Genomic DNA, 27,301 nt, shown 5'->3' with positions numbered 1-27,301 from the left:
GCCTATAGCTGCGGTCACACTCGGCTTTTCCTCCCATAGACTTCCATTCATACGCACGCGAATGCGTCAGACCGGAAACGCGGGGTCATGCCTTAAGTTTTGCAGTTTGCTGCGGTGCAAAGTTCAAGCTTGGTGAACTTTGACCTGCGAAATCGCATCACTTGACTGCGTGAGACCAATCGAGGATCAAAACAGGACCTCCCTGCACAGAAATTTAATGTTGCGGTCACACCGGGCTTTGTGTGTGCGAAATTCTGTCGTGCGGCGCTGCGAAAAGGGGCGGGATTAAACAAGATGATTAGACATTTAAAAAAGAGAGCGATTGCTCCATGCTTTAAATATCTGTCCAGGGAGGTCATGTTTTCATCCTCAATTGGTCTCACGCAGTCAAGTGATGCGATTTCGCAGGTCAGAGTTCACCAAGATTGAACTTTGCACCGCAGCAACATGCGAAACTTGATGCATGACCCCGTGTTTCCGGTCTGAATGGAAGTCTATGGGAAGAAAAGTCAAGTGTGACCGTAGCTTAAAGCATGGAGCAATCGCTCGCTTTTTTTAATGTCTAATCATCTTGTTTAATCCCGCCCCTTTTCACAGCGCCGCACGACAGAATTTCGCACACACAAAGCCCGGTGTGACCGTAGCTTTATATCTGGGCTACGTTTCTATGTTTCCTTGTCAGTTCGTTGTGTTTGCTTATGTAAGTCTGTATGTCCTCAGGACTGTGAGGAGTGACTGCTGGACCTCGTTTCGTCTGTCTATTCCTGCCCAGTTATCCCAGTGTCCTCGGCCACTATTTGTAGCCCTGTTGGCTTAGTTTGACAGTGTTAATAAACTTTTCACTTGCATATTGGATCCCTTCTCTGTACCCTTATTTACTTGTGACACCTGTCACATATAGTAATTATATATAATTCAGTAATATTATTTTGTACTTTATTATTTACACTGTAACAACACTCAAAAAGATATTGGCATAACAAATTGTTTTATATCAACTGGTACCACTTAACTAAGTTAGGTTGCTTAAAAAAAAAAGAAGGGAGAAAAAAAGTAATATCAAAATTTAAAGGGATAGTTTACCCCCCAAAAAGTGAAAAGTCTGTTATTTACTCTTCCTTTGCCTTTGCCAAACCATGAGTGTCTTTCTTCGCTTAAACACGAAATAAGATCATTTAAAGAATCGAAATTAAAAATAAATAAATAAAACTATATAAAAATAAGACGTAGCTTCATTGATTTAATTTAATATTTCATTCATTTGTTTATTTTGAACTTACAAATCATACAACTGAAATGAAGGCTTTGTGTTTAACAATAAAATACAGTGAAAATTAAATTCCAAATGTCAAAATTGATTGTCTCATCTTCATTTTTGACATGGCATGGCAGCTAAAATAAATAAACAAGAACAAAAGTGAACCAGCATTTCCAACACAATCTTATGGCAGTTCATAGCTTTTTAATTTAGTGACTAATTCGTATGAATTCGTACAATCTCATTCGTTCTACTTAAGCTGCGGTCACACTGGGCTTTTCCTACCATAGACTTCCATTCATATGCACACGAATGCGTCAGACCGGAAACGCAAGGTCATGCGTCAAGTTTCGCATGTTGCTGAGGTGCAAAGTTCAAGCTTGGTGAACTCTGACCTGCGAAATCGCATCACTTGACTGCGTGAGACCAATTGAGAATCAAAACATGACCTCTCTGGACAGAAATTTAAAACGCTGGCTTTTTTAAATGTCTAATCATCTTGTTTAATCCCGCCCCTTTTCGCAGCGCAGAATTTCGCACACACAAACTCTGGTGTGACCGCAGCTTTAGTACGTTTTGTTTATCCCCCAATGACGGTTGGGTTTAAGGGTGGGGTTGGGTGCCACGCCTTCTTTTGAAAACCGTACATTTACTCTCGTGAACTCTTACAAATTCGTACAAATTAGCCACTTAACTGACAAAACGTAAAATAGTTACGTTTCCTCATGAGATCAGGCTGACATTTCATGCTACTAGTTTTGCTAATGCGCATTTTAAATTTGCATTTAAGTAGATAAGATTGGAAAGCTGGCTGTGATATGTTTTGATCATTTGGTCAGGTGTTTTTGCTTCTGAGTGTGGACTATGCAGGAACGAAGAGGCACCAGCTTTAGCACAATTAATAGTAATGCTATATTAATGCTATGTAAAATGGAAAACAGCACTGCAATGCAATAGTCTGCCAACACCTCCAACAGCAAATGGCTCTCAGCCCTCATTATGTGAGTTATTGCAGTTCTTCTGCTGCGTCTCCTGGCAGCATTTAGTAACAATATGTATAATTGCTCCAGTATGGCAAATACAACTCTACACAAAGCAATTGGAGGTCATTCAACTCCAGATAAAGCAGCAGGTGGAAAGAAAACCGAGGCAATGCTTCTCATTCTTTTTACTTTAGCTTTAGTTTTAAGAAATGCGGAAAACATCTGTGTGAATGCCAGATTTTATTTAATTTTATTTTATTTTATTTTATTTTATTTTATTTTATTTTATTTATTTATTTATTTATTTATTTATTTATTTATTTATTTATTTATTTATTTATTTATTTATTTATTTATTTATTTATTTGTTTATTTATTTAATTATTAATTAATTAATTTATTTATTTATTTAAATTTGTTTGTTTGTTTGTTTATTGTTTTGTTTTATTTCATTTTATTTTTTATAGATTTTTTTTATATATTTTATATTTTATTTTATTGTCAAAGCAGTATAAATTATCATAATATCTTCTATTTCAGTTGCACCCGCTATATGCTAATAATAATTAACATAAATATACAGATGACATATTAAATATAATTAATGAAATTACACTTTGTTTGTTTGTTTATTTGTTTGTTTTATTTTTATGAACACAACACATTCAGAAATGCCTTATATTATATTTAATAATTTAATAAAACTAAAATAAAATGATATTTAGTAACTACACATTATCATGAACTATTACATGTACAGTAATGAATAAAAAACATATTTTTTCACATTTATTGTTGTTAAAAATAATATTGTATTTATTTTGACATTTTCTTTTATTGTTTTTGCATTCCGTTTGCAGTGTTTCTTGCCCTACACACTGTAAAAAATGCAGGGTTCCACACACTTCCTTCATGTTGTACCCACAACACAAATCAATTAAGTTGACGTAACACTTTAAACAAATTTATGTGGATTAAACATAAAAAATTAAGTTCTCCCAATTAAATCTCAAGAATTGTGTTGTTTCAGCTCATTTTAAATAAGTAGTTTGAACAAGCAAAATAAATAGATATTTCTTGAGTGCATTATGGCATAATTAAATGTAATTAATGAACAAATAACTGCAGTAAAACCCAGTAACGTTATTACGTTATCTCAAATACCTCCAGAAATGTTATTTCTTACACTGTACATAAATGTTGGGTTTCGCGCAATCGATTTGCATCAACATGAATGAATTAAGTTAGCTTACTAGCTTTTACAAATTTAAGTGCATTGAACATAAAACAATTAAGTTGCCCCCCAAAAAACTCAAGAATTGTGTTGTTTCAGCTAATTTTAAATAAGTAGTTTGAACAAGCAAAAAAAAAAGATATTTTTGAGTGCATTATGGATTAATTAAATGTAATTAATGAACAAATAACTGCAGTAAAACACAGTTAAATTATTAAAATTTCTTCTCAAATACCTCCTGAAATGTTATTTCGTACACTGTACATAAATGTTGGGTTTCACGCAATCGATTTGTATCAACATGAATGAATTAAGTTAGCTTACTAGCTTTTACAAATTTGAGTTGATTAAACATAAAACAATTAAGTTGCCCCCCAAAAAACTCAAGAATTGTGTTGTTTCAGCTCATTTTAAATAAGTAGTTTGAACAAGCAAAAAAATATATATTTTTGAGTGCATTATGGATTAATTAAATGTAATTAATGAACAAATGACTGCAGTAAAACACAGTTACGTCATTACGTTATCTCAAATACCTCCAGAAATGTTATTTCTTACACTGTACATAAATGTTGGGTTTCGCGCAATCGATTTGCATCAACATGAATGAATTAAGTTAGCTTACTAGCTTTTACAAATTTAAGTGCATTGAACATAAAACAATTAAGTTGCCCCCCAAAAAACTCAAGAATTGTGTTGTTTCAGCTCATTTTAAATAAGAAGTTTGAACAAGCAAAAAATATATATATTTTTGAGTGCATTATGGAATAATTAAATGTAATTAATGAACAAATAACTGCATTAAAACCCAGTTAAATTATTAAAATTTCTTCTCAAATACCTCCTGAAATGTTATTTCGTACACTGTACATAAATGTTGGGTTTCACGCAATCGATTTGTATCAACATGAATGAATTAAGTTAGCTTACTAGCTTTTACAAATTTGAGTTGATTGAACATAAAACAATTAAGTTGCCCCCCAAAAAACTCAAGAATTGTGTTGTTTCAGCTAATTTTAAATAAGTAGTTTGAACAAGCAAAAAAAAAAGATATTTTTGAGTGCATTATGGATTAATTAAATGTAATTAATGAACAAATAACTGCAGTAAAACCCAGTTAAATTATTAAAAATTCTTCTCAAATACCTCCAGAAATGTTATTTCGTACACTGTACATAAATGTTGGGTTTCACGCAATCGATTTGCATCAACATGAATGAATTAAGTTAGCTTACTAGCGTTATCAAATTTAAGTTGATTGAACATAAAACAATTAAGTTGCCCCCCAAAAAACTCAAGAATTGTGTTGTTTCAGCTCATTTTAAATAAGTAGTTTGAACAAGCAAAAAAAAAAAAGATATTTTTGAGTGCATTATGGATTAATTAAATGTAATTAATGAACAAATAACTGCAGTAAAACACAGTTACGTTATTACGTTATCTCAAATACCTCCAGAAATGTTATTTCTTACACTGTACATAAATGTTGGGTTTCGCGCAAATGATTTGCATCAACATGAATGAATTAAGTTAGCTTACTAGCGTTATCAAATTTAAGTTGATTGAACATAAAACAATTAAGTTGCCCCCCAAAAAACTCAAGAATTGTGTTGTTTCAGCAAATTTTAAATAAGTAGTTTGAACAAGCAAAAAAAAGAGATATTTTTGAGTGCATTATGGATTAATTAAATGTAATTAATGAACAAATAACTGCAGTAAAACCCAGTTAAATTATTAAAATTTCTTCTCAAATACCTCCAGAAATGTTATTTCGTACACTATACATAAATGTTGGGTTTCACGCAATCGATTTGCATCAACATGAATGAATTAAGTTAGCTTACTAGCGTTATCAAATTTAAGTTGATTGAACATAAAACAATTAAGTTGCCCCGCAAAAAACTCAAGAATTGTGTTGTTTCCTCTTATTTTAAATAAGTAGTTTGAAACAGCAAACATATTCTTTTTGAGTGTACTGTAGGTAAGTCACTCTGTCCTTTTATTATCCTTCAGAGAGCCTTCTTCAATTCAAAGCATCTGATTTGTTTCCGCCAATAAACATCCGCCGTCGAGGTCACTTCTCAGACAATTGTGTCTCTCTCTAATCAAAATACCATCTCATTTATGTCCCGTCAACATTCAGATTACGTTCAGCCCAGAGGATGGCACGCAAAACAATTTAATTTCATAATGTTCTATCTTTTTTTTTTCATAACCTTGCCGTTTGTTTTGATCACCCAAAATTGTCTCGGATGACCCTTCTGGAATCAATATACATCCAATGATGTGATTAAAATTGTACTGGCACGGCAGAAATTTCCAGAACGCCCAAAAATGACAGCAGTTCTTAGTGTCATTTCCTCATTCTCTCCTCTCACCTTTGTACAACCTTTGTGCACTAATGTGTAACCACTCTCTGCATTTCAATGAGACCTTTAGCACTATATAATGTGATGACACAGAAACAGGCTTATATTTTGAAGTCAAACAGATATTTTGCTCTGAGGCAGAGGAATCAGAAAGCGTGGCGTTTTCTTGTGGGGATCCTCACGCCCCATTCGCTTTCACCCCGTAGGTTTCCTTCCCTTCACTGCTGTAATTAGGTGAAAATTTATGTGCGATTTTTCTGTCTGACGATCAGGGATAATCACGACATATTACAACACAGCCTGCTGAGATGGGTAAGCAAACAGACTGTGTGTGTGTCTGTGTGTGTGTGTGTGTGTGTGTTAATCTCTGCAGTTGTTGCATTAGACTGCAGTTATGAATTTAGGAATATCAATTCATGTTTGTTTGATTTGTTTGGCCTTTTATATGTGTTTAACATTGATTGAGTAAAGAAAAATATATATTTCTGAGTCATTATTACATGCTCAGTTTGACATCTTTCATACTAAAGAATCTATTATGGGCAAATTTGATGATGATGAGTTTTTCTTTTTTTTTTGTCACAACACTGTTACATGTAGTGAAATTGGACTCCTACCATATTGGACCCCTTCGACCGATTTATTTGCATTGAAACATTTTTTGGCAGATTTAAAGATTTGTGGTTTATTATTATTATTATTATTATTATTATTATTATTATTATTATTATTATTATCTATGGAAGCCCGTTCCCGCCACTGAATAATAAAAAAAAAATTAAGAAAAAAAACAAAACAAAAAACAACTTAAAAAAATAAATAAATAAATAAAATTAAATAAAAAATAATAATAATTATTAAGTGAAAAAAAAGTGAAAAAAAATTAAGTCAGAATTGTGAGTTATTAAGTCAGAATTGCGAGTTTCAAAGGAGTTTCCTGTTATGGCGATTGGCCATAAATGAAGTGTTAAAGACTCTTTCTTTAGGTTCTCTGCTTGTGATGTGGTATGGATTCGCAGCCCAGTTTACCAATAAAGGCCAGGAATACACAGTATTTGGTTGACACTTTTACTGAACTGAAATATAAACTAATACAACCCTTTTAGTTTTAGCCCTTTATAATGTCTATGTACGATATGTCTGCAGCTCCCAAGTACACCATACGAGGGCAATCTTGCAATATGAAACAAATAACAGCTGCGAAAAAATGTAAATCATATAATTGTTACACATATAATAGATAAATAATATAGAAATCCTAATTTTAGAGGAATCACACAACCTATAGCTAGTTTCAGGCGCTCTGTTTATTGCTTTATAATTGCTATTTAGACCAATGGTAATAATAAAAAAAGAACAAATCCATATGAATAAATAGACAGCCTAGTTCAACTATATATTTCCTTTTTGAAAGCGTGATAAACATTAAATGTCAGATATAGGCTTTATGTTGTGATTATGAGCTAATGTGCATGCGTCTTTAAAACTCATTTATGGCCAGTCGGAATAACAGGAAACTCATTTGTAACTCGGAATTCTGACTTTATAACTTTGAATTCTGACTTTATAACTCAGAATTCTGACTTTATAACTTTGAATTCTGACTTTATAACTCAGAATTCTGACTTTATAACTCAGAATTCTGACTTTATAACTCAGAATTCTGACTTTATAACTCAGAATTCTGACTTTATTTCGGAATTCTGACTTTATAACTCAGAATTCTGACTTTATAACTCAGAATTCTGACTTTATAACTTTGAATTCTGACTTTATAACTCAGAATTCTGACTTTATAACTTTGAATTCTGACTTTATAACTCAGAATTCTGACTTAATTTTTTATTTTTTTTTGCGGGAACGGACTGACTTTATAACTCGCAATTATGACTTTATAACTTGGAATTCTGACTTAATAGCTCGCAATTCTGACTTTATAACTCAGAATTCTGACATAATTTTTTTTTTTTTTTTTTTTTTTTTTCACTTAATTTTTTTTTTTTAATTCAGTGGCGGCAACGGGCTTCCATAATTATCACTATTTTTTAATTATTTAAAAATATTAGGTCATTTAAATCACTTGAGGTTGAGTAAATAGTGAGTAAATGTAACATTTTGGGTGATCTATCTCTTTAAAAAGTACAGGTCAGAAAAAGTTACATTCGATACATTAAATTAAACACTTGACTTGTATATAAGTGCTTACCGTGTGTATAAAATCACATTTGTTTATGTAATTCGATGCAGACTCCACCCTGAGATGATTGTTCCCTATATTTAACATTAGGTTTATCAGAAATGTAGTATATCATTCATTTTCACCAAAGTTCAGTCTGCCGTGGCTTTTATTTTACATCATTAGAGATGCTGTCTGAGACTTCTATGCCTCATGTTTCAGATTAGTAGCTCCATTCATCAGAAGGAAAGCCATGAAAGTCTCGTCTCTGAGTCACATTGACACTGAGCCTCAGATGAACTTGGCTGAGAAACAGCTTCAGCTTTACGCTCTGTGTCTGGATAATGCATCAGCAATAGTTTGAATCTCCAGTTTGTGGAGAAAGGCTGAATCTCTTCAGATTTACTGTACCTCATGGCTCATCCGCACGGAGAGGCCAGAGTGGATAGGCTTTACTGATAAGATCTCTATCGATTGACCAGTGAGCAGCTTTTAGTGTGTGGGGTTTGTAAGATACGCTATGAATGTTGAAGAGGGCATTGTGTTCGGAGATGAGTGATTACTGGACGAAAACTTGGCTGTGTTGTGTTTGTGTTGATGAGTGTTTATAAATCCGAAAGAACCTGGAATAGTCTTGACTACTTTCAGTAATCAAGGTCAGATGAAATGGCTTCTAAGTAGTTGTTTGCAAAACAAAAACAATAATAAAAAAATAGAAGAAGGTATGCTTACTATCTTGAAAGCATATTTAGACTGCCTTTGGACTAATGTGTATTCATTTTAAAATGCTGATTTATAATAAAAATGCTCCTTGTCCATAGTGGTATTTTTATCGAATTTCAGAAAAAATATTACCGTCCACACTATACAGTGCACACTATACCCTAAAGTGCATAATACGTCATTTTCCACACTCATTGGGCATGTGAATATTTTACCGGCATCCATTCTTGCCATCTAGCGATTGTGTAATGTTCATATGAGAAGGACTTGATGACTAGAGGAAATGTGAGCAGCACCTACAGCCCGGAAAATTACAAGAAACACTTACATCAAAGCACTTCACATAACACCTTAATTATATTATTGTCTATTAAGGCAAATAACTACATTACTTTTGTCCATGTACGCGTAGTCAGTAGTGTCTTCGAAGTTAGTGAAAGATCCAGAAGGGCTTCCTGCTGATTTGATTCAGAATAGCACTTGTTTGTCAGACACACACCATTTTGACTTTCATTCACCGTCATTCATTTTAAAAAGCAGCCGGTCCATTTTACTTGCGTATATTTTATTCGAACGCATAAACTCTACAGGTGCCTGATAGTTCAGCCTGATCTCACGAGGAAACGTAAGTATTTTACGTTTGGTGAGTTTAGTGGCTAATTCGTACGAATGCGTACGAGTTCAGTCGTACGAAAATGTAAGATTTTAAAAAGGAGGCGTGTGTAACACAGGGAGTGACAGAGACAACTGAAGTTTAGGATCCACTTGAGGGTTTGTTCGAAGTCAGGGAATCAATGGTCAACACTGGTGCAAACAGATGTATAAAGGCAGTCCAGAATCTTGGTCAAAGGTATCAGGCGAGAGGTCAAGGCAGGCGGCAGACAAGGAGAAAAGTAAACAAGGCAAAGATCAAAACACGGAGAAACCAGACCAGGAGAAACGCGTTGTAATGTCACTTTACAGATAACAAGACTCGGCAAAGGCAGGGAGTGTGTGTGTTGTTTAAATAGTGTGTGTAATCAGTCTCTGACAATCCTCAGCTGGTGCAAGTGTAATCAGTAAAAATGAGGAAGCATGTGTGTTTGTGGAACGGAGTGCATGTATGAAAATGTAGTCCATGAGTGGCGGAATTTGTAGTCCAAGTGAATGTGTTTGAGATCCATCGATCTAGGAAGTTACGATCGCTGGTGATCGTGACAGCGTGGCACCTAACCCCAACCGTCATTGGGTTTGAAAACCCCTCCCTTAAAGGGTTAAACAAATAATGCACAGCACTACTATGATTCTACGAAGTTTGCGCTGTTATAATTCACTTACCTTTTAATATTTTTTGGTGCGATTATAACCAGCTACTTAAATTAACGACTGAATGTTTTGAATGAGAAGCTGTAATGTAGACGTGGCCGGATAAATTTTGGTGTGGCACCCCGCCATGGAAGAGTTAATCTAATGGAAACCATGTTTCACCCACTGGTGTGGGTTGGCGGGTCTATAGCCAGTGCCCCCTGGCTGCTGGATCAGGTGACTGTCACCTTCATTGGACTACATCCACACCCCCTGTTCCCATCCCCTTTTGCGATGTTATGTCTTTGTGTTTATGTGCTGGTTGCCGGGGTTGCTTTTTTTCCCCTGATCTCACACTGCCCTACTTCAAGTACAGTCTGAGAGGGTTTTTTTTGACCTTCCTCTTCCCAAATGTATCTTATTCCCTCTTTCCAAAAGCTACCTCTCGCCTGACCTGTCTTGCCCTGAAATTAATACGTTTAAGTGATTAATTAATTAATGTGCAAGTGAACACATTCTATATTATTTGATTGTTTGTGTAATCTCCCGTTCCAACACTACAAGTGGATGCTCACTTGATAGGCAGCTGCCTGTGTAGGCAGTAGAAGGCAATTATGTATTGGAACAGTTTTTGTGCCAACGTATGGCTCTCACTGTGTATCTCTTACTAAGGCATCAGTAGGCATACCGTTTCTCATTCGTGGTACAGACTGTAGACTCACCCTAGAGACGCTGTTATTCCAAGCCTGTTAAAATTCAACTCGTATTGCTTTTACACACTCGTCTGTTCATATTACGCTTTTGTAAGGAGAGCTAGAAAGGCCATGGGAGGACGAACAGTCGAAGTACGGGTTTGATCAAAAGAGCGTATCCAAGCATGTGCGTACATATCCTCAGAAAGAGCTCGACATGCCACTGCTACATACATCTATACCCAGAACATAAAGAATACCTAATAGATATCTCCCTCCCTATCCACCCACTACCTCAAAGAGTACAGCAGGTGAATGTGTCATATAAACAGAAATAACCTTTGGCTCTCTTCATAAATGGCTTTCCTTCAACCTGCGGTAGGCTTGTTTGAATATTTATTTTATTTTATTTATTTATTTCTTTTCTGACTTGCTAACTTTTTGTTGCCATGGATACATTAGATTGTCAGGGGGAAAAAACACACATTCTCACCTCAGTTTGGCTGTCTGAAACCTCACATATTTCGTAAACAACCCAGTGTTGTTTTAACATTGTTTGTATGCTTGTGTTACACGATTTATTGATGTTTTCATATTATATGTTTTAATGTAATAACAATAGGTGCGCTCGACTTCATGCAGATCGATCGAAATCTGTCTTAAACCGCTGCATGCCGGTTAGAAATTTTGTCCGGATTGATGCTGCGCCGATGTTATGTGACTGTCACATGTGCCATCAAAGTACCGCGACAGCGCTCCGAGATCAGACGACTGAGTCAGCCGGGTGCAGCATCTGAAGAGCGACTGCAGGAGCTGAGATGCTGACACCAATATTACACAATTGGCTTAGTTCACTGTGTAATCTAATGTAGTGTGTATTTATGGTTATACACCCAAAGTGCTTCACAATCATGGGGGGGGGGGTCTCTCCACACCACCACCAGTGTGCAGCATCCACTTGGATGATGCGACGGCAGCCACAGGACAACGGCGCCAGTGCGCTCACCACACGCCAGCTATTGGTGGAGTAGAGAGACAGTGATAGAGCCAATTTGGTGGATGGGGATGATTAGGAGACCATGATTGTAAGGGACAATTAAGGGACTTTGGCCAGGACACCAGGGTTACACCCCTACTCTTTACGAGAAGTGCCATAGGATTTTTTTTTATGACCTCGGTTTAACGTCTCATCCGAAAGACAGCGCCCACTGACAGTATAGCATCCCCTTCACTTTTACTGGGGCATTGGGACTCACACAGACCACAAGTTGAGCGCCCCCTGCTGACCTCTCTAAAACCACTTCCAACAGCAACCTAGTTTTCCCATGTGGTCTCCCATCCAGGTACTGACCAGGCTCAGCCCTGCTTAGCTTCAGTGAGCAACCGGTCTGCAGCCAACGGGCTGCAGGGTGATATGGCTGTGGCTATGTGGATATGTGTGTGACAACAACTTTCGTCCTACAAATTTCAAAACAAACAATTAACTTTTTATACCCTCTCTATCTTGTATACATCATGCTTATTAAAAGACTACAGATATTTTACTGCAGTATCATCTTTTGATAAATAATTTGGCCATAATGACTAGATTGTTTGCATAGGTTTATTTCTATCATCTTTTTTATACTGTTTTTAGCTCCATAAACATTTTAAATTATATATTTTAGTGAATAACTTGAACAATAACTCAAATAAGTCTTACAGACTTGTAATAAAATAACTATCATCATTGATCCTGACACCCTAAAGCAGGGGTCACCAATCTCAGTCCTGGAGGGCCGGTCTCCCTGCAGGGTTTAGCTCCAACTTGCCTCAACACACCTAGCTGGGTGTTTCAAGTATACCTAGTAAGACCTTGATTAGCTCATTCAGTTGTGTTTGATTAGGGTTGGAGCTAAAATCTGCAGGACAACGGCCCTCCAGGAACAAGTTTGGTGACCCCTGCCCTAAAGGTTTCTTAACAAATTAAGTTAAATAACTATTTTATCAAATAATTATAAAATGATTGGTCCCACTTTATATTAAGTGTCCTTAACTACTATGTATTTATTTTTTGATGCACATACAATGTACTTACTGTGTTCATAATGTATTTGAGAACACTTGTGGTGCTCTTGAGTTGAGATAGGGGTAGGGTTATGGACAGGTTTGGTGGTATGGGTAGGTTTAAGGGTGGGTTAAGGTGTAAGAGATGGTCAACAGTGTATTTACAAATGTAATTACAGAAGTTAATTACAGATGTAATTACATACAGGTATTTAATCAAGCATAAGTACACAGTATTTACATGTATTTACACAATAAGTACATTGTAATGAATGATTAATTTTGGTGTAAGTACATAGTAGTTAAGGACACTTAATTTAAAGTGGGACCAAATGATTTATAGGATTATAAAATATATATTTTTCCTGTCTAGCAATTTATGCAGAAATTTTAAAGGTGACACTGATGTACCTGCTCTTTAAACTTCTAAAGTGTAGCTTACTTTAGGAATATCCTCTTGTTCAATCTTCTTGGATTAAAGTGCTGTTTGAAAATGCTTTTATTATTTAAAATAATCTTAATCATTGTTTAAAACTTAATCAAAACACCGTGATTTGGGTTTTACATCAATATCTATTGGAAAGTTTATACATCTATATATGTAAATAAATGAAAACCCCTTTTTAGCATATTCAAACAAGATTAGCCTAAAGACTATGTTTAAAGTCCTAGAATTTGAGCTTATTGTTTCGTGTTTATTTCTAAATTCAGTTCTAATTTCCAGCAAATGAATAAACGAACAATAATAAAGAAGTGTGGTCAAAAAAACTGAGTTATATCAAAATACACATGCTGTGCCCCATAAGGTCCAAAACCAGACAGGTGGGCAAATCTAAGCTTGTTTTTAATGAAACAAATATAAATATGCATACAATAAATAATACAGCTAATAATAATAACATTATACAAAAGAAAATTGTCATGAATAAACTAAAAAAAAGCCCCCCGAGATGAGGAAGGCATGAAGGCAGTGGTTTTAATGTTTATGTAGAAAATAATAGTTTTAAAAATATTTAAATCCTTTAATTCTTTTGTCATTTGTAAAGATATTTATGTTTTGCTGTACATCCTGTGTGTTTTAAGCAATGTTTAAGTGAGGCGCACAACTAACGCGCTCTTTCAGACTTGCTTTCAGCTGGTCTATTTTAGCTCCTCAAAATAGCAACACGACTAAAATGCGCCTTAACACACCTGTTACGACCCTGGTCTAGGGTCAAGGCCGCAACATAAAAGAACACCCGACAAGTAAACTTCACTTTTAATAACCCCTTTATATAGGGTCTCTTTATTTGCCTTTTTTTTTGTCTTTTCTTTTTTTATCACCAAGAAAAAAAACGTGAAGCCAAATACCTCAAAATACACTAACTAAACAACCAAATGAAACTTACTACACCTAATAAAATAACAGAAATAAAAATACAAAATCTACACCTATCTCCCTGACTAACAAAAACACAGGTGAAAATATTTACAAAAAAAGAAAAGTGGCATCCAACCCCTACTGCCTCTTACCGTGTATGTATTTACAATATTAATAATCAACAAACACAGAAACCAAAACAAAAATAATAGGAAGGGGAAACACGGATGGGTATACAACACAAAGTCAACACTAGTACAACAGCACGAGAAATACAATCAACGAAAACAACTCAACAACAGGAATAACTTTTTCGCAATTTCAACAACACGCCAACAAAACTCGCTCTCTCTCCCTACGCCCGTTGATCTCTTTTTAAAGGACGCCCTGGGTTACTTCCTCCAATCCCAGGGCACGTCGCCTACGTAATTAGGGCGGGGCCTGCAGGTGGAAAGAGGGAGAGAGAGAAAGAGAGACAAACACACACACACAAACAAACACACCTGCCAACGCAACACACCTCTTTTCTAGACCGGCACACCCATGAGTCCACAAAATGGCGCAAATGGATTTGATATTTAAACAACGTGGCGGAAAATTAGAAAATTAAGGTTGCGTTGATCTGAAAATAGCAACACGTCAGGGCAAATGGGTCTTGCGTCTTATTGCTCCGGGTGTATAATAGGGCCCCAAGTCTTTTTCGATGCAGTGCATCTGTATAAAATATAATAAATTACAAGCAAATCTAAATACGACAGAACAAAATGTAAAAGGTTTTCTGGGGAGTCTAACAGTATTCAAGTACAAAAATTTAACAATCAAACCTAGAATAGCATGGTCATCATCATTGTATTAATATTTAAAAATATCTTTAAATCTTTAATGAACAATCTAATCCTGCAATGTGACTATTGTAGATACACACATTGCGATATCGATGCTCAACCGATATATTGTTCAGCCCTAATGGCATTCCATGTAGTCTTAATCATGTGACCTACAAACATACATTGCATCGCTTCACTTTTATCTTCAAATTATTTAAGCGGTCAATCTCTGACAGGTATAAAAGGCGTTTAGAAATCATCGCTGACAAAAAAAACACACACATTGGGTCGCCTGTTGCAGTCTCTGTTTGTGCTGCTTCCAGATCAGGCTCTCCGACTGCTGTCATTTTGAACCCTTTCAGCTCTCTGACAGTTTAAACAAGAGCGCTGCTGTTCATAATGAAACGATTCTCTGCTCTCGCTCTGTATTCTCTCATTAGCCTCGTTCTCTGATATGTTTTAATAAACTTCACTGTCATTTACAAACCTGCCTGGCTGATGTGTTCATGTCTGTGTGTTTGTGTCTGTATTCTTGCCCCTGTGGACAAGCTCGATGCAGCTGTGTGTGCGTGCAATGCATTTATTTGGTGGCAGCCTAATCAGATAGCAGTAATTGTGTTTACCCTGCTAAGGGAACATGTGCGCAGTAATTGGTGCCTTGATTAGATCCGCCGTGGCTGTGAGACTGCTATGCAATCTCCTATTAAAAACACATCGCATTCAAAATAGGACGTGCAGGCTGTGGCTGCACACTGTTTGGTGTTCGAAAACGATGCCTGCCTAGTCACAGTATGCACTATGTAGTATGAAAATGGATTCTAGTGCTCTTGAGGCCCTCTTTTCATTTGTTATAAATATGCGTTCTCAGGAATCTGATCACAAGAGGTCAGCCAAAACGTACCCACCTGATATTAACATGCATTCAATGTGTCTCTTGTGATCATGTGTGTTCAGATTCAGTCGATGACACTTCTCTTATTATCACTATTGTAGACGTGCTCAGTGTGACCCATGGGTGTTTTATTCATGTTAGACTACATGACTGTGTTGGATACAAAGGGGTGATGGAGGCAAGGAGAGGAGATGGAGATGCAAAACAAAAAGATGTGTGTTTGAACCAGGGAATAGTGTAGCAGCTTAAAGGCCTATTTATATTTTTTTGTGTAGAGTGCATGTGGTACGTCTCCCATCCAGAATCTGTGATTGGCCAGAATGGTTGCTGTGATGAGTGTGGGTGGGGCCGAGATTAATAAGAGTGAAATAATTCCAGTGGCTTGAGTATTTAACAACTGTCGCGTTGTGTGTAGGATGGATATCCAGATCCAGATGGATCATTTTATGTTTAGTTTATATTTAAATAAGCTGACGCAGTGGGTAACGCTGTCGCCTCACAACAAGAAGGTCGCTGGTTCGAGCCTTGGCTGGGTCAGGTGGCATGCGCTATAGGTCAACTGAGTAAGCTAAATTGTCCGTAGTGTATGTGTGTGAATAAGAGTGTATGTGTGTTTCCCAGTGATGGGTTGCAGCTGGAAGGGCATCCGCTGTGTAAAACATATGCTAGATAGGTTGGCGGTTCATTCCGCTGTGGTGACCCCTGATTAATAAAGGGACTAAGCTGAAAAGAAAATGAATGAATAAATGTTTGCCAGTTCTCACCTCCTTCTTCCCTGAATGAATGTGAGTTTGAGCTACTCCTGCTGTAGCATTGCACATATTTCTGGCATAACTCAAAATCCTGGCAAAGAAACTTTGATGGAACATAGAATTTCTACTGTATACCACATACCTGCCAACAATTTTCTGAAGATCAGGTAGACCGTGGGGGGGAGTTGGCTAGGTGTCTGATGAATAACACAGCTAAGAACTGGGTAAGTAACTGTACTATGCACCAGGTTTTGGGCGACCGATGCAATCGGATACTATACCAAAGGGTGTTTTACCCGGGGGTGTTACAGACTGTACCAAAAAGCTGAGGATGGGTGGAGTAGGTGGGGGGAGAGGGAGGTGGATTACGGGAGATTCTAGGAGAAATAACAAAATGGGATGGTGGTGGGAGATGGGTCTGAAATATAGAAGACTCCCGCAAAAAACAGGGGTGTTGGCAGGTATTGTCTACCAGCATTTATGAAGTTATTGCAGAGCAACATGGAAAGACTGCAGAACTTCGAATGCCCACGATGGTGTTAGCTATGTGCAAGGTATGCACCCATGGGATACGATGATCATGATGCAGAAGTATAAATCAGAATTTACACCTAACCTGCAAAGGCAACCGCAACTCAAGGAAGAAAAAAAAACAACAGAAGTACACATAAGCCCATATCTGCTTATGTGTAGCCCATATAGGGGTACATAATCAGAATGAGACTGGGTTAAACTAAACAAGACACAGGTGAACACAACTGTAGCTATACTGACATATAAGTAGGCACACATTGAATCTGCATGCGTAGAATTCCACTGATTTTCAGCCCACCATTGAATCTGTTTATTTACTTGTGTAAATGTGTGTAAATTTATATTTATTCAGTTTTTAAATTAATTATAGTAATAATATTGACAAATATGAAGATGTTCATATAATTTATTTACAATGCAGTTTGTAAAGTAATATTTTCTGTCTTTTAGTAGAGATATTATATAAAAGACTTGATTTGTTTACCAAATAAAGTGGATCTAATTGGATTTGCATTGTAAACATTAAATACAAGTTAAAAAGGTATTAATTTTAGTTCATATATTAAGGTTTTAGTTATGATACTCCCAAAATTGTTCCGCATAAATTTTTAACAAAATGTCCGCAGATTCTGTCTGGCCCTACATATTAATAACCAAGGAAGGTGAGGAAACAGAAATAAACAGAAATAATTGATCAATATATGATATATTAAATTGAATTTATATGTATTATGCACCATATGTGTGATGTAGAGAGGACTTGAGGAAAAACTGTGCATCTGTTGAGAACACAAGAGCTTTCCGCCTCATGGTATGAGTTCTGCTAGACTCTATTTGCGAAACTAATTGCCTTGTAATTAAAATGATGCTAAGATGTGATGAATAAGTCTGCTAATGTTTATCTCTTCTCCTCTTTCTCTGCTTGTGAATCTTTCTCTCCCACACTGTCTGGTTTATCTTTCCCTTCTGGGTTATGAGGGACAGTTGATGGAGAAGGGTAAAGATATCGGCCCAGTGTGTGCATGTGTATGTGCGTGTGTGTGTGTGTGACGCAGACAGCAGCAGTTGGCTGTGAGTGTAATTAAATGTGAAGGTGGAAGAGAGAGGAGTGAATTGCAGATTCATTTATCTTCTGCCAGTCAGACAGATATGGAGAGCGCATGTGAGGGTGGCTGGCAGTTAGTCGTGCAGCACTGGACTGGAATTTGAGTGATGGAGTTTGCTGATTGAACTTCAGAGGGGGGTAAGAGAGTAGGAACAGCATGGGTACATCAGCGTGCAGTAGTGTTGAAATAGCTTTCTCGCTCCCGAGTTTCTGCACATGTTGGACACAGTTGGCAGCAGAGTTGGGACTGGTTACATCATTTTTTTATAGCTTTAAAAGAGGCCAGCTAGTTGAAATAATGCGAGTAAAACTTCGCTTCTCTGGCATCAAGAGACTAACTACTAGCAGCTAGCGCTAGAGGGTGTGGTCTTTGGAGTCTCTATAAGTGAGCCCACCTGCGGTGCCAAAAACATTGGTACAAATCATACGCGGAGCATTGCATGTAGAGGGGTTATGTTGAGGCTGTCATCCAGATTGGAATGAGGTTCATGGGGATGAATTTAGTGGAGGCTAGCTAGCAAGATCTAATCGCTTCTCTTGTGAAACACCTTAGCAATTAACGTAAGTGGCTACATTCTTAGCATTATTGTTTGTGCTCCTGCCTCTCATACTGAAGATTGGGTTAAAATCTTGCTCAGAGTAGTACTCAACGTAGAGTAGATCTGGATTCGTTGTGTTAATGCCATGACCCAGGTGGGAATAAGGTTTAAGAGGGTGAATGTAGGCAAGCTAATAAAAGCTGTGCAAAACATCACTGCTCAAGTCTAAAGAGGAACATTTGTGACTCTTGCTACTCTCTCAGAAATGAAGGTACAAAGGATGTACCTTTTCAAAAGGTCAATATTTGTTCCTAAAGGGTCCATATTGGTACCTCAAGGGTAAAAAGTGTTTCTCAAAGTACCTTTGAGGTATAAATGTGCTCTTTTGGATGTTATGATGTGTACAGTACATCTTCCAGGACTACGATCAGTTTAGAGTTCAGAAACAGTGTCTTTGATGTCTCTTTTGGACAGCAGCAATAATACACTGGAAGAAGTGGGGGTTAAAGCATTACAGGATCCCATCAGAATGGGATTGGGCAAGCTGGAAAATCATAGGAAACCAATTTAGATGAACAAATCTGGTTTTAAATGCTGGTTTTCTGCTGTGATGTGAACCAATACATGGATTCTGTGTGTCCTCTGTACTGGTAAATTGTGGATAATCACAGTTGTACCATCTGTGCAAGTCACTGAGAGTCAAACGCAGCACACTCACACTTCTGTGTCCCCCTGAGAGCTGTGTTTATGAGCGGACCTCAGGACACACCATACTCCGGTCAGCATGTCAGATCACTGCTGTGATTCAGTGGCTGGTTGCTCTGAGACTGACGTTAGAGGACACGAGAAGGCTAAAGCAGCGCGGGCAGGGGATAAATGCTCCGACACACACATATTCGCACCCGTGGACACACAAACTTTGAAAGTTCTGCTCTGCTGATTCATAAGTAGTGGCCATTCTTCACCCCATCTGCTGCTATCTGTCCTTCTTAGGACAGGAAAGGTGGGCACTTATTTCTCCTTTCTTTCCACTCACTGGTTTTCATCCTCTGTTCACTTTTGTTTAGACAGGATGTGGTGGATGAGTCTGATTGGCAAGTATATGGCAGACATGTTTTTGACACATCAATCATATTACATATCTTGTACAGGGATAACAGTTTTGATCAGCAAATATAAGAATGTGGTGGCGCAGTGGGTAGCACTGTAGCCTCACAATAAGAAGGTCACTGGTTCGAGCCTCGGCTGGGTCAGTTGGCATTTCTGTGTGGAGTTCGCATGTTCCCCCCGTGTTCGTGTGGGTTTCCTCCGGGTGTTCCGGTTTCCCCCACAAGTCCAAATACACATGGTATAGGTGAATTGTGTAGGCTAAATTGTACATAGTGTGTGTGTGTGAATGAGTGTTTCCCAGTGATGGGTTGCAGCTGGAAGGGCATCCGCTGCGTAAAACATATGCTGGATGAGTTGGCAGTTCATTCCTCTGTGGTGACCCCAGATTAATAAAGGGACTAAGCCGAAAAGATAATGAATGAATGAATGAATAAATGAATGAATGAAGGAATTCATTTTAAATTGTATATTACTCATTTTAGTCCATTTATGATCAAATATATGAATATAAAGATATTTCAGACGCACATAACATTATGTAGGTAACAAATAATAAGAGTTTGCGACAAAAAAGAAAAAATCAAAAGGCAATGAAAAAATAAAAATAAATAAAATAAATTCATAAATAAAAACAAATTCATATGCACATACATGTACACAGGGCTGGGCAAAACTACATTGAAATATTTTAAAAATATATTAAAATAATATATAGATATTTTTTCATATACCAAATGTCTCAAATTATTTCAATGTATCAAAATAAACTACAAAATACAGCAGCCATAACAAGTATCAAATTAAAATACTGTACTTTTATTTTGAAAATATTACAAAATACCTTTTTACAGGGAGCATGAAATTTATTCACAAACCTTCTATCAATAGGCCTATTGGATCAATCCCTTCACTATTAAACTGATTTAGTGAAGTAATCAATGATTGATTACAACAGCTTTTCTCTGAGCAAGATTAAAGGCGTACTCACACTATGCTATCCGAACCGTGCCCAGGCCCGTTTCCTGGATCGTTTGAGAAGTGTGAGTGCGCTGAATCGGGCTCAGGCCGAAACTGAAAGCGAGACGTGACTTTTAAGGGACTGTTTCACATGGATTTATTATCATTCTTACCGTTCAGTGAACCCAAACTGTCGTAGTTTATTAAAGACACAAACTTCTCACTGCACCACAGCTGCGCCTTCAGCAAACCTCCGAATTCCTGCAGCATAAGGACTTTATGACTGTTTATGAGCGTCAAAAGTGCCGGATCTGTTCGGTGAAATATTTGACTGCATGTCACCGCATCGCAAACGACTAAAATAATATAACTGAAGAAATCTCCACTGTGCTGAGCAAGAGCGTTTCTCTACTAAACAGCACATCATCGATGACGTAAGCGCGCTCAGGCCCGAATGTAATGTGAGTGCGGGTCGTCGTGGGAGACAGGAGGGGGACAAGCGTGCTTCGGCCAGGTTCAAGTCAAATGTACATAGTGTGAGTACACCCTAAGTCAGCTTTTCAGCCACCTCATTCACCTCTACTGTACATGAGGAGGTATTGATAAAAGTGTAACTTGTGTTTCTCTTTGAATTTAGTATAGATTTTATACAAATTTCATACAGAAAGTACTGAAGTCTTGAAGATGTTCTCTTTAATCACTGTAAAAAACATGTAATGCAGATAATGAGTTGGAATATAATAGTGTATCTCTTTATTGTGAAAATTGCTATCATCTCTTAAAAGTTTTATCTTTCAAATTTTTTGCAATTGAAATCTTCAATACTCAATGTAAATTCATGATTTCTGAAAACTACTCAAATCTCCATTTCCATAAATGTTTTTTATTTATTTATTTATTTTTTGCAATTGTACTCTCCAATACACAATATAAAACACAATATCTCAAACAAAAGGAGCTATCTGTTTTTGCTGCCATAAAACCTGAGTTAGTAGTTTTGGGCTAGTCTGTAGATTGGAGTATTATTACATATTTTTATCTCATACTGATTCACTGTCAAAGTTTGTAATTACCTATAAAGATCACCTGCAGATCAGCTTCTGGCATTTGAAATAGCCAATGAAGTATTGTAGGTATCGCCACTGTAGGACTTTAGGTTGTTTGTCTTATTTTCTGATTTTGGCCTGCTCCCGAATCTACCCCTGCTATTTGTCTGTTACTTTTTTTATATGAGATACAAATTTCCCATCCATACTCCAAGCACTGATCAACTTCTTGAATATTAATCCGTTTTCTAGCCTGATCTCAAGCCTTGGCAAATAACTGAAAAAGCATCAATCAGGAGCCGCATTTTTAGGATGTCATCATGTAAACTTCGTACAAAGTATTTATTACAAAAATAGTATTTTGCAGTGTTGGGCAAGCTACTTGAAAAAAATTGTGAGCTAAGCTATTAGCTACTCTACTTAAAATGTAGCTTAACCACACTAAAAGCTACCCTCTGGGAAATGTAGCAAGCTAAGCTAAAAGCTACTAGGCAAAAGTAGCTTAGCTACATCTAAGCTATTTTTGCAGTTTTTATTTTTAAATCGAAGCAACTTAAATCCAAGTCAATCATATATAGAGATCCATAAAACTGTTAATGAAACATATGAGGCAGATTAGTTCAGTTCAGTTATTTACTGTAAATAATATGCTGTACCAAACAGAAACAAATTATAGTATATAACTATAGTATTTAATAGTATATAACAGCAAAAACAAAAAGGTGTTACACATTTAAAATACTATAGTAATTTATAGTAAAGAGAAATATTTTGGCATAAGCATTATGCATATTGTATATATATTTACAACTCTTCATTAATAAATACGCTACATAATCAGTAATTTATAGAAGTACTTACTATAAATTACTTTAGTATTTTTGAGCACAGCATCAGAAATTAAGTTATTGCATCTTAACATGTACTTCTCGAGGTATGGTCCTGAAAAATCCTGCTTCAGAAATAACTCCTCTCCCTCAGTCATCTTTCCATCAAGGAAGTTTCTCGTGCTAGCCTAATTTGGTTTGCGACACCGTTTTCTGGTCACCGACCAGAGGTGGCAGTAACGCACCAAAAAGTTTGTAGTCAACCACCATAAAACCGGAAGAAGAAGAAATCATGATTCTCGCCATCATATCCATACTGAAAAAAACAGCTTAAACCAGCCTAAGCTTTTTTAGCTGGTTGACCAGCCTGGTTTTAGAGGTGTTTTGGCCGCTTCCAGGCTGGTTTCCAGCCATTTCCAGCCTGGTCTTAGCTGGTTTTGGCTGGAAATGGCTGGAAACCAGCCTAGAAGCGGCCAAAACACCTCTAAAACCAGGCTGGTCGACCAGCTAAAACCAGCCAACCAGCCTAGGCTGGTTTAGGCTGTTTTTTTCAGTAGGGATGGATTTACTTTAATCGGCTAGACAACAGCTTCACAGCTCTGTGAATGTCAGTGCCATCACTTACTGAGCCGCGATTGGTAAATGTAGCTTGTGTGGATGCAACTGCGCTAATTGACTAATAAAATAGCTTCGCTACTGAAAAGCTACTGAGTAGCGACGCTACTGCCCAACACTGGTATTTTGATACAAAATATTAAGCCATTTTCATAAACCCTATCAAATACAAATTACAAAATAATATTTTGTATTTGAAATACATGTAGCAGAAATACTGCCCATCCCTGCATGTACACACAATCAACAAACGTTCCATCAGCTGTTTGACTGTTTTAATCTTTGCAGAATTTCATATTTAATAAGGTTGAGAAAATGACTTTATGCGAGAAACTATCAATTAAACAATGCAGCGCTCTTCTCTGCAGTCCTGTCAATCAGTTATGAACTACTTCCAGCATGGCATCGCTCTTCTTTCCATTCAGCTTCCCCAGAGACGCCTCAACTTGTCTCCTTTTCATGGTCTCCGCCTGAAGCTGTAGCAGTGTCTCCTTGTTAGGCCCCTCATATTGATTGCCTACACTTCCCACAAAGCAATTTGTTCAGTAGCGTCTCTCAGGGCACTGTCTGTCTGTTATCTGAAGGCTGTTATCAGAGGCGGTCGGAGCTCCATTCAGTGTCGTATGGAGATGTCGGATGTTAATTGCGGGGTCAAGAGTTAATTGGCCTGTGCGTCGTCCATGTCCGCCTGCAGATATGGTCAGAATAATGAAGCGTACGTTTGGTTCAAAGACGTCCACCTGAAAGAAGCTAGCTGTTAGCATTTCGGTTGCTCTCAAAGGGTCTGACGGATAATGAAGTTGAATCTCAAAATGTTAGGATTGTTGGGATTAATGACTTCCAGAAGTGATGTGAGCTATCCAACTTTTTCCACACTACAGCATTTCAAGTTATGAGTTGCACTTCCTGTTCGGGGGGCTATTTTTCTAAAGAACTGAAACAAATATTTTCATGTAAGGTTACACTACAAACAATCCATTTATATAGTGTAACTATACATATTACATTTTTATCACAAGCAAATCTGTGGCCATAGCTCTTTGTAGTTCACTGTATTTTGTTCCCACAGATTGTACAGTAATATTTTATATATATATATATATATATATATATATATATATATATATATATATATATATATATATATATATATATATATATATATACAGGGCTTGACATTAAATTTTTTTGATCAGCAGCCACTGTGGCTAGTAGTTTTCCAACATAACTAGCCACCCACAAAATATGAAAATATATTTTATACACATAAATATGACTCTGACATGCTAAAATGACTTGATTTAGATTTTGCTTTATCTCCACTTGCTAGATATATCTCCACTTGCTTGCTATATATACGTATGTATATGTATGTATGTATATATGTATATATACATATGTATATATATATATATATATATATATATATATATATATATATATATATATATATATATATATATATATATATATATATACATACATATATATATATATATATATATATATATATATATATATATATATATATATATATATATATATACATATATACATATATATATATATATATATATACATACATATATACATACATATATATATATATATATATATATATATATACATACATATATACATACATACATACACACATACATATATATATATATACATACATATACATATATACATACATATACGTATATATACATATATACATATATACATATATACATATATATATATATATATATATATATATATATATATATATAACACACACATATACATACACACACACACACACACACACACATATATATATATATATATATATATATATATATATATATATATATATATATATATATATATACACATACGTTTATGAACTGCTGAAAGTAATTTGATAATTATAACAAGCTGCATTTTAATATTCTATGGATAAACTGAGGAGAATAAAGACACCTCATTGCAACCTATTTAAATATATATATATAGGTGCATTTATAGAGCATCGATTTAAAAGTACAGTTTTAATGAAAATGCTCTATATAAATATTTCAGTCTCAATAAAAATGCTCAAATCAAAGAAATTGTAATCGGTTTGAGATGGGGTGGGGTAAACGTTTCTATAAACTGAACAAAATAAACAGTCTGCCAAGTAAACTTGTTAGCCGTTGTCTATGCTTTTACATCACAACAAGGTATTCAGTAAAGCTCAAAATAGCATGCACATGGCTGTTTGTGAATGTAATGAATGTTACACATATAAATACATGGTGATACAAATGCATGCAATAGGGTGAGCTCATGATTTCTCGCCTGCTTTCTCTCACTGACACAACAGCCTTTGTTTCAAAGTCATGTATTAGGTTTTAAAGTAGGTTTTAAATAGTATAAATGTAAGTTACATGATTAATGTAACCATTTTGAGTAAAAAGGCATGTTTTACTAAAGCTTTAAGACTAAGGGTCCTGCCATTTTGGCATACCAAAATGGCTGACATCACAAGGTTGGTAAACAGTAGATACAGTATAGAAGTAATGAACTGACCATGGAGTCTGGACAGATACATTTAACCTAATGCATGAAGTCATGGACATCCATGGACATGCATTGCAGAGCTGGTGCAAGATGAGCATTTGTGGTTAAAAATATTTATTTTTGGATCAGGGTAAAACATTAATAAAATTATTGCTATTATGCTGACTGGACTAGGAACCAAAGGGTTTACTCCTTGCTAAAATCATTTGCTGTGTTCCACTGAAAATAAAAAGAAACTCGTACAGGTTTGGAACAGCATGGCTCAGAGTAATTTAGGATAACATTTTCATCTATGCCTTTAATAGAAATCTATCAGTGCCTTGAGCTTAGTGTGTGTGACTCTTGGCAGAGGTTAATGCACAAACACACCGGCCATGTGGTTTGAGAGATGAGTTGGCGGCGAGTAGAAGCAGTATGACAGGGAAGAGTATAACAATACACCGAGAGGACAGAAATGAAGTATTCACTTTGACCTGAGCGTCTGCTGCTTTCACTGCGAGAGACTGGCAGGTTGACAAAAGAGTTCACTATCATGGCTGTTGTGTAGAGAGGATTTTAAAGTTGTCTTCAAAACCTCGCAACCTCAAAACGAATCATTTGATGGTGAAAACTTGACATATCAATGACTGGCACATCTTGACACATATTCGGAGAGTGTGTGTAATGACAAACTGACAGCGTTTCTCTCAGGAACACTTTCAAATGTTGTCTTGCAGGATAAAAATGGTTGTTGGACACATTCATAGTAGAGGAGTTCATGGTGGAACATAATATTAAAGTACAATATGTTATGCTAGTGGGTAGCTGTTTGGTGCTTTTGACATGAGGATTCAAAATAATATGGCATACCACAGCTTATACTGTAAGGACACGCTAGCCACAGCACTGACTAGCAATTTGATATTTACAAGTTAGACAAACAAAAATGTTTGACACCACAGCCTAATTTGACATGCTAATTGCTAAGCTTTAGCTCTGATTAGCATGTATGTTCACATTTAAAAGTAAAAGTAACAGAACAGTTTCGCAAAACATTAGTGCTACAGCTTAATACACGCTAACCACTAAGCTTTAACTGCGACTACCCTGTTCAATGAGAACATTTTTTTTCATCATAAGTACCACTGCACCCTAACTGCTAAACTATGGCTCTGACTATACATTCATGTATATTTATTGTTTTGTGCCACAGCATAATATAGCATATTAGCTAAATGCTAAGCTAAATATCTGATTAGCATGTGTATATTCATGAATAACAGGAACTGTTTCTCAAAACACGAGCTTAACATAGTGTGATAACTGCTCATTTATGACTAGCATGCATTATCATTTAAGTTCTACCACTGAGCTTTTCACTCTGACTATCCTGTACGTATTTATGAGAACAACACCTTTTTCTAAAAACATCAGTGTAAATAT

General features: G+C 36.2%; 1 protein-coding gene across 9 annotated transcripts in view; it reads left to right on the top strand.

Moving 5' to 3' along the window:
• Positions 1 to 27,301, top strand: part of dab1a (DAB adaptor protein 1a) — a 309,435-nt gene that overhangs the window by 117,320 nt on the left and 164,814 nt on the right. Inside the window, exon 1 of one of the 9 annotated variants that reach the window (XM_056480772.1) lies at positions 5,941 to 6,156. The exons of the other annotated variants lie outside the window; for them this stretch is intronic. Coding sequence (XP_056336747.1) covers positions 6,153 to 6,156 — 4 coding nt within the window. The 5' untranslated portion in view covers positions 5,941 to 6,152. Of the gene's footprint in view, positions 1 to 5,940; positions 6,157 to 27,301 lie in introns of those variants that run through there. 9 annotated transcript variants of the gene reach the window in all.

Source organism: Danio aesculapii, chromosome 20 (genome assembly GCF_903798145.1).
Source record: "Danio aesculapii chromosome 20, fDanAes4.1, whole genome shotgun sequence".
NCBI lineage: Eukaryota > Metazoa > Chordata > Actinopteri > Cypriniformes > Danionidae > Danio > Danio aesculapii.
The sequence above is the reverse complement of the archived record's forward strand: the minus strand, read 5'-3'. Positions and strand labels throughout refer to the sequence as shown.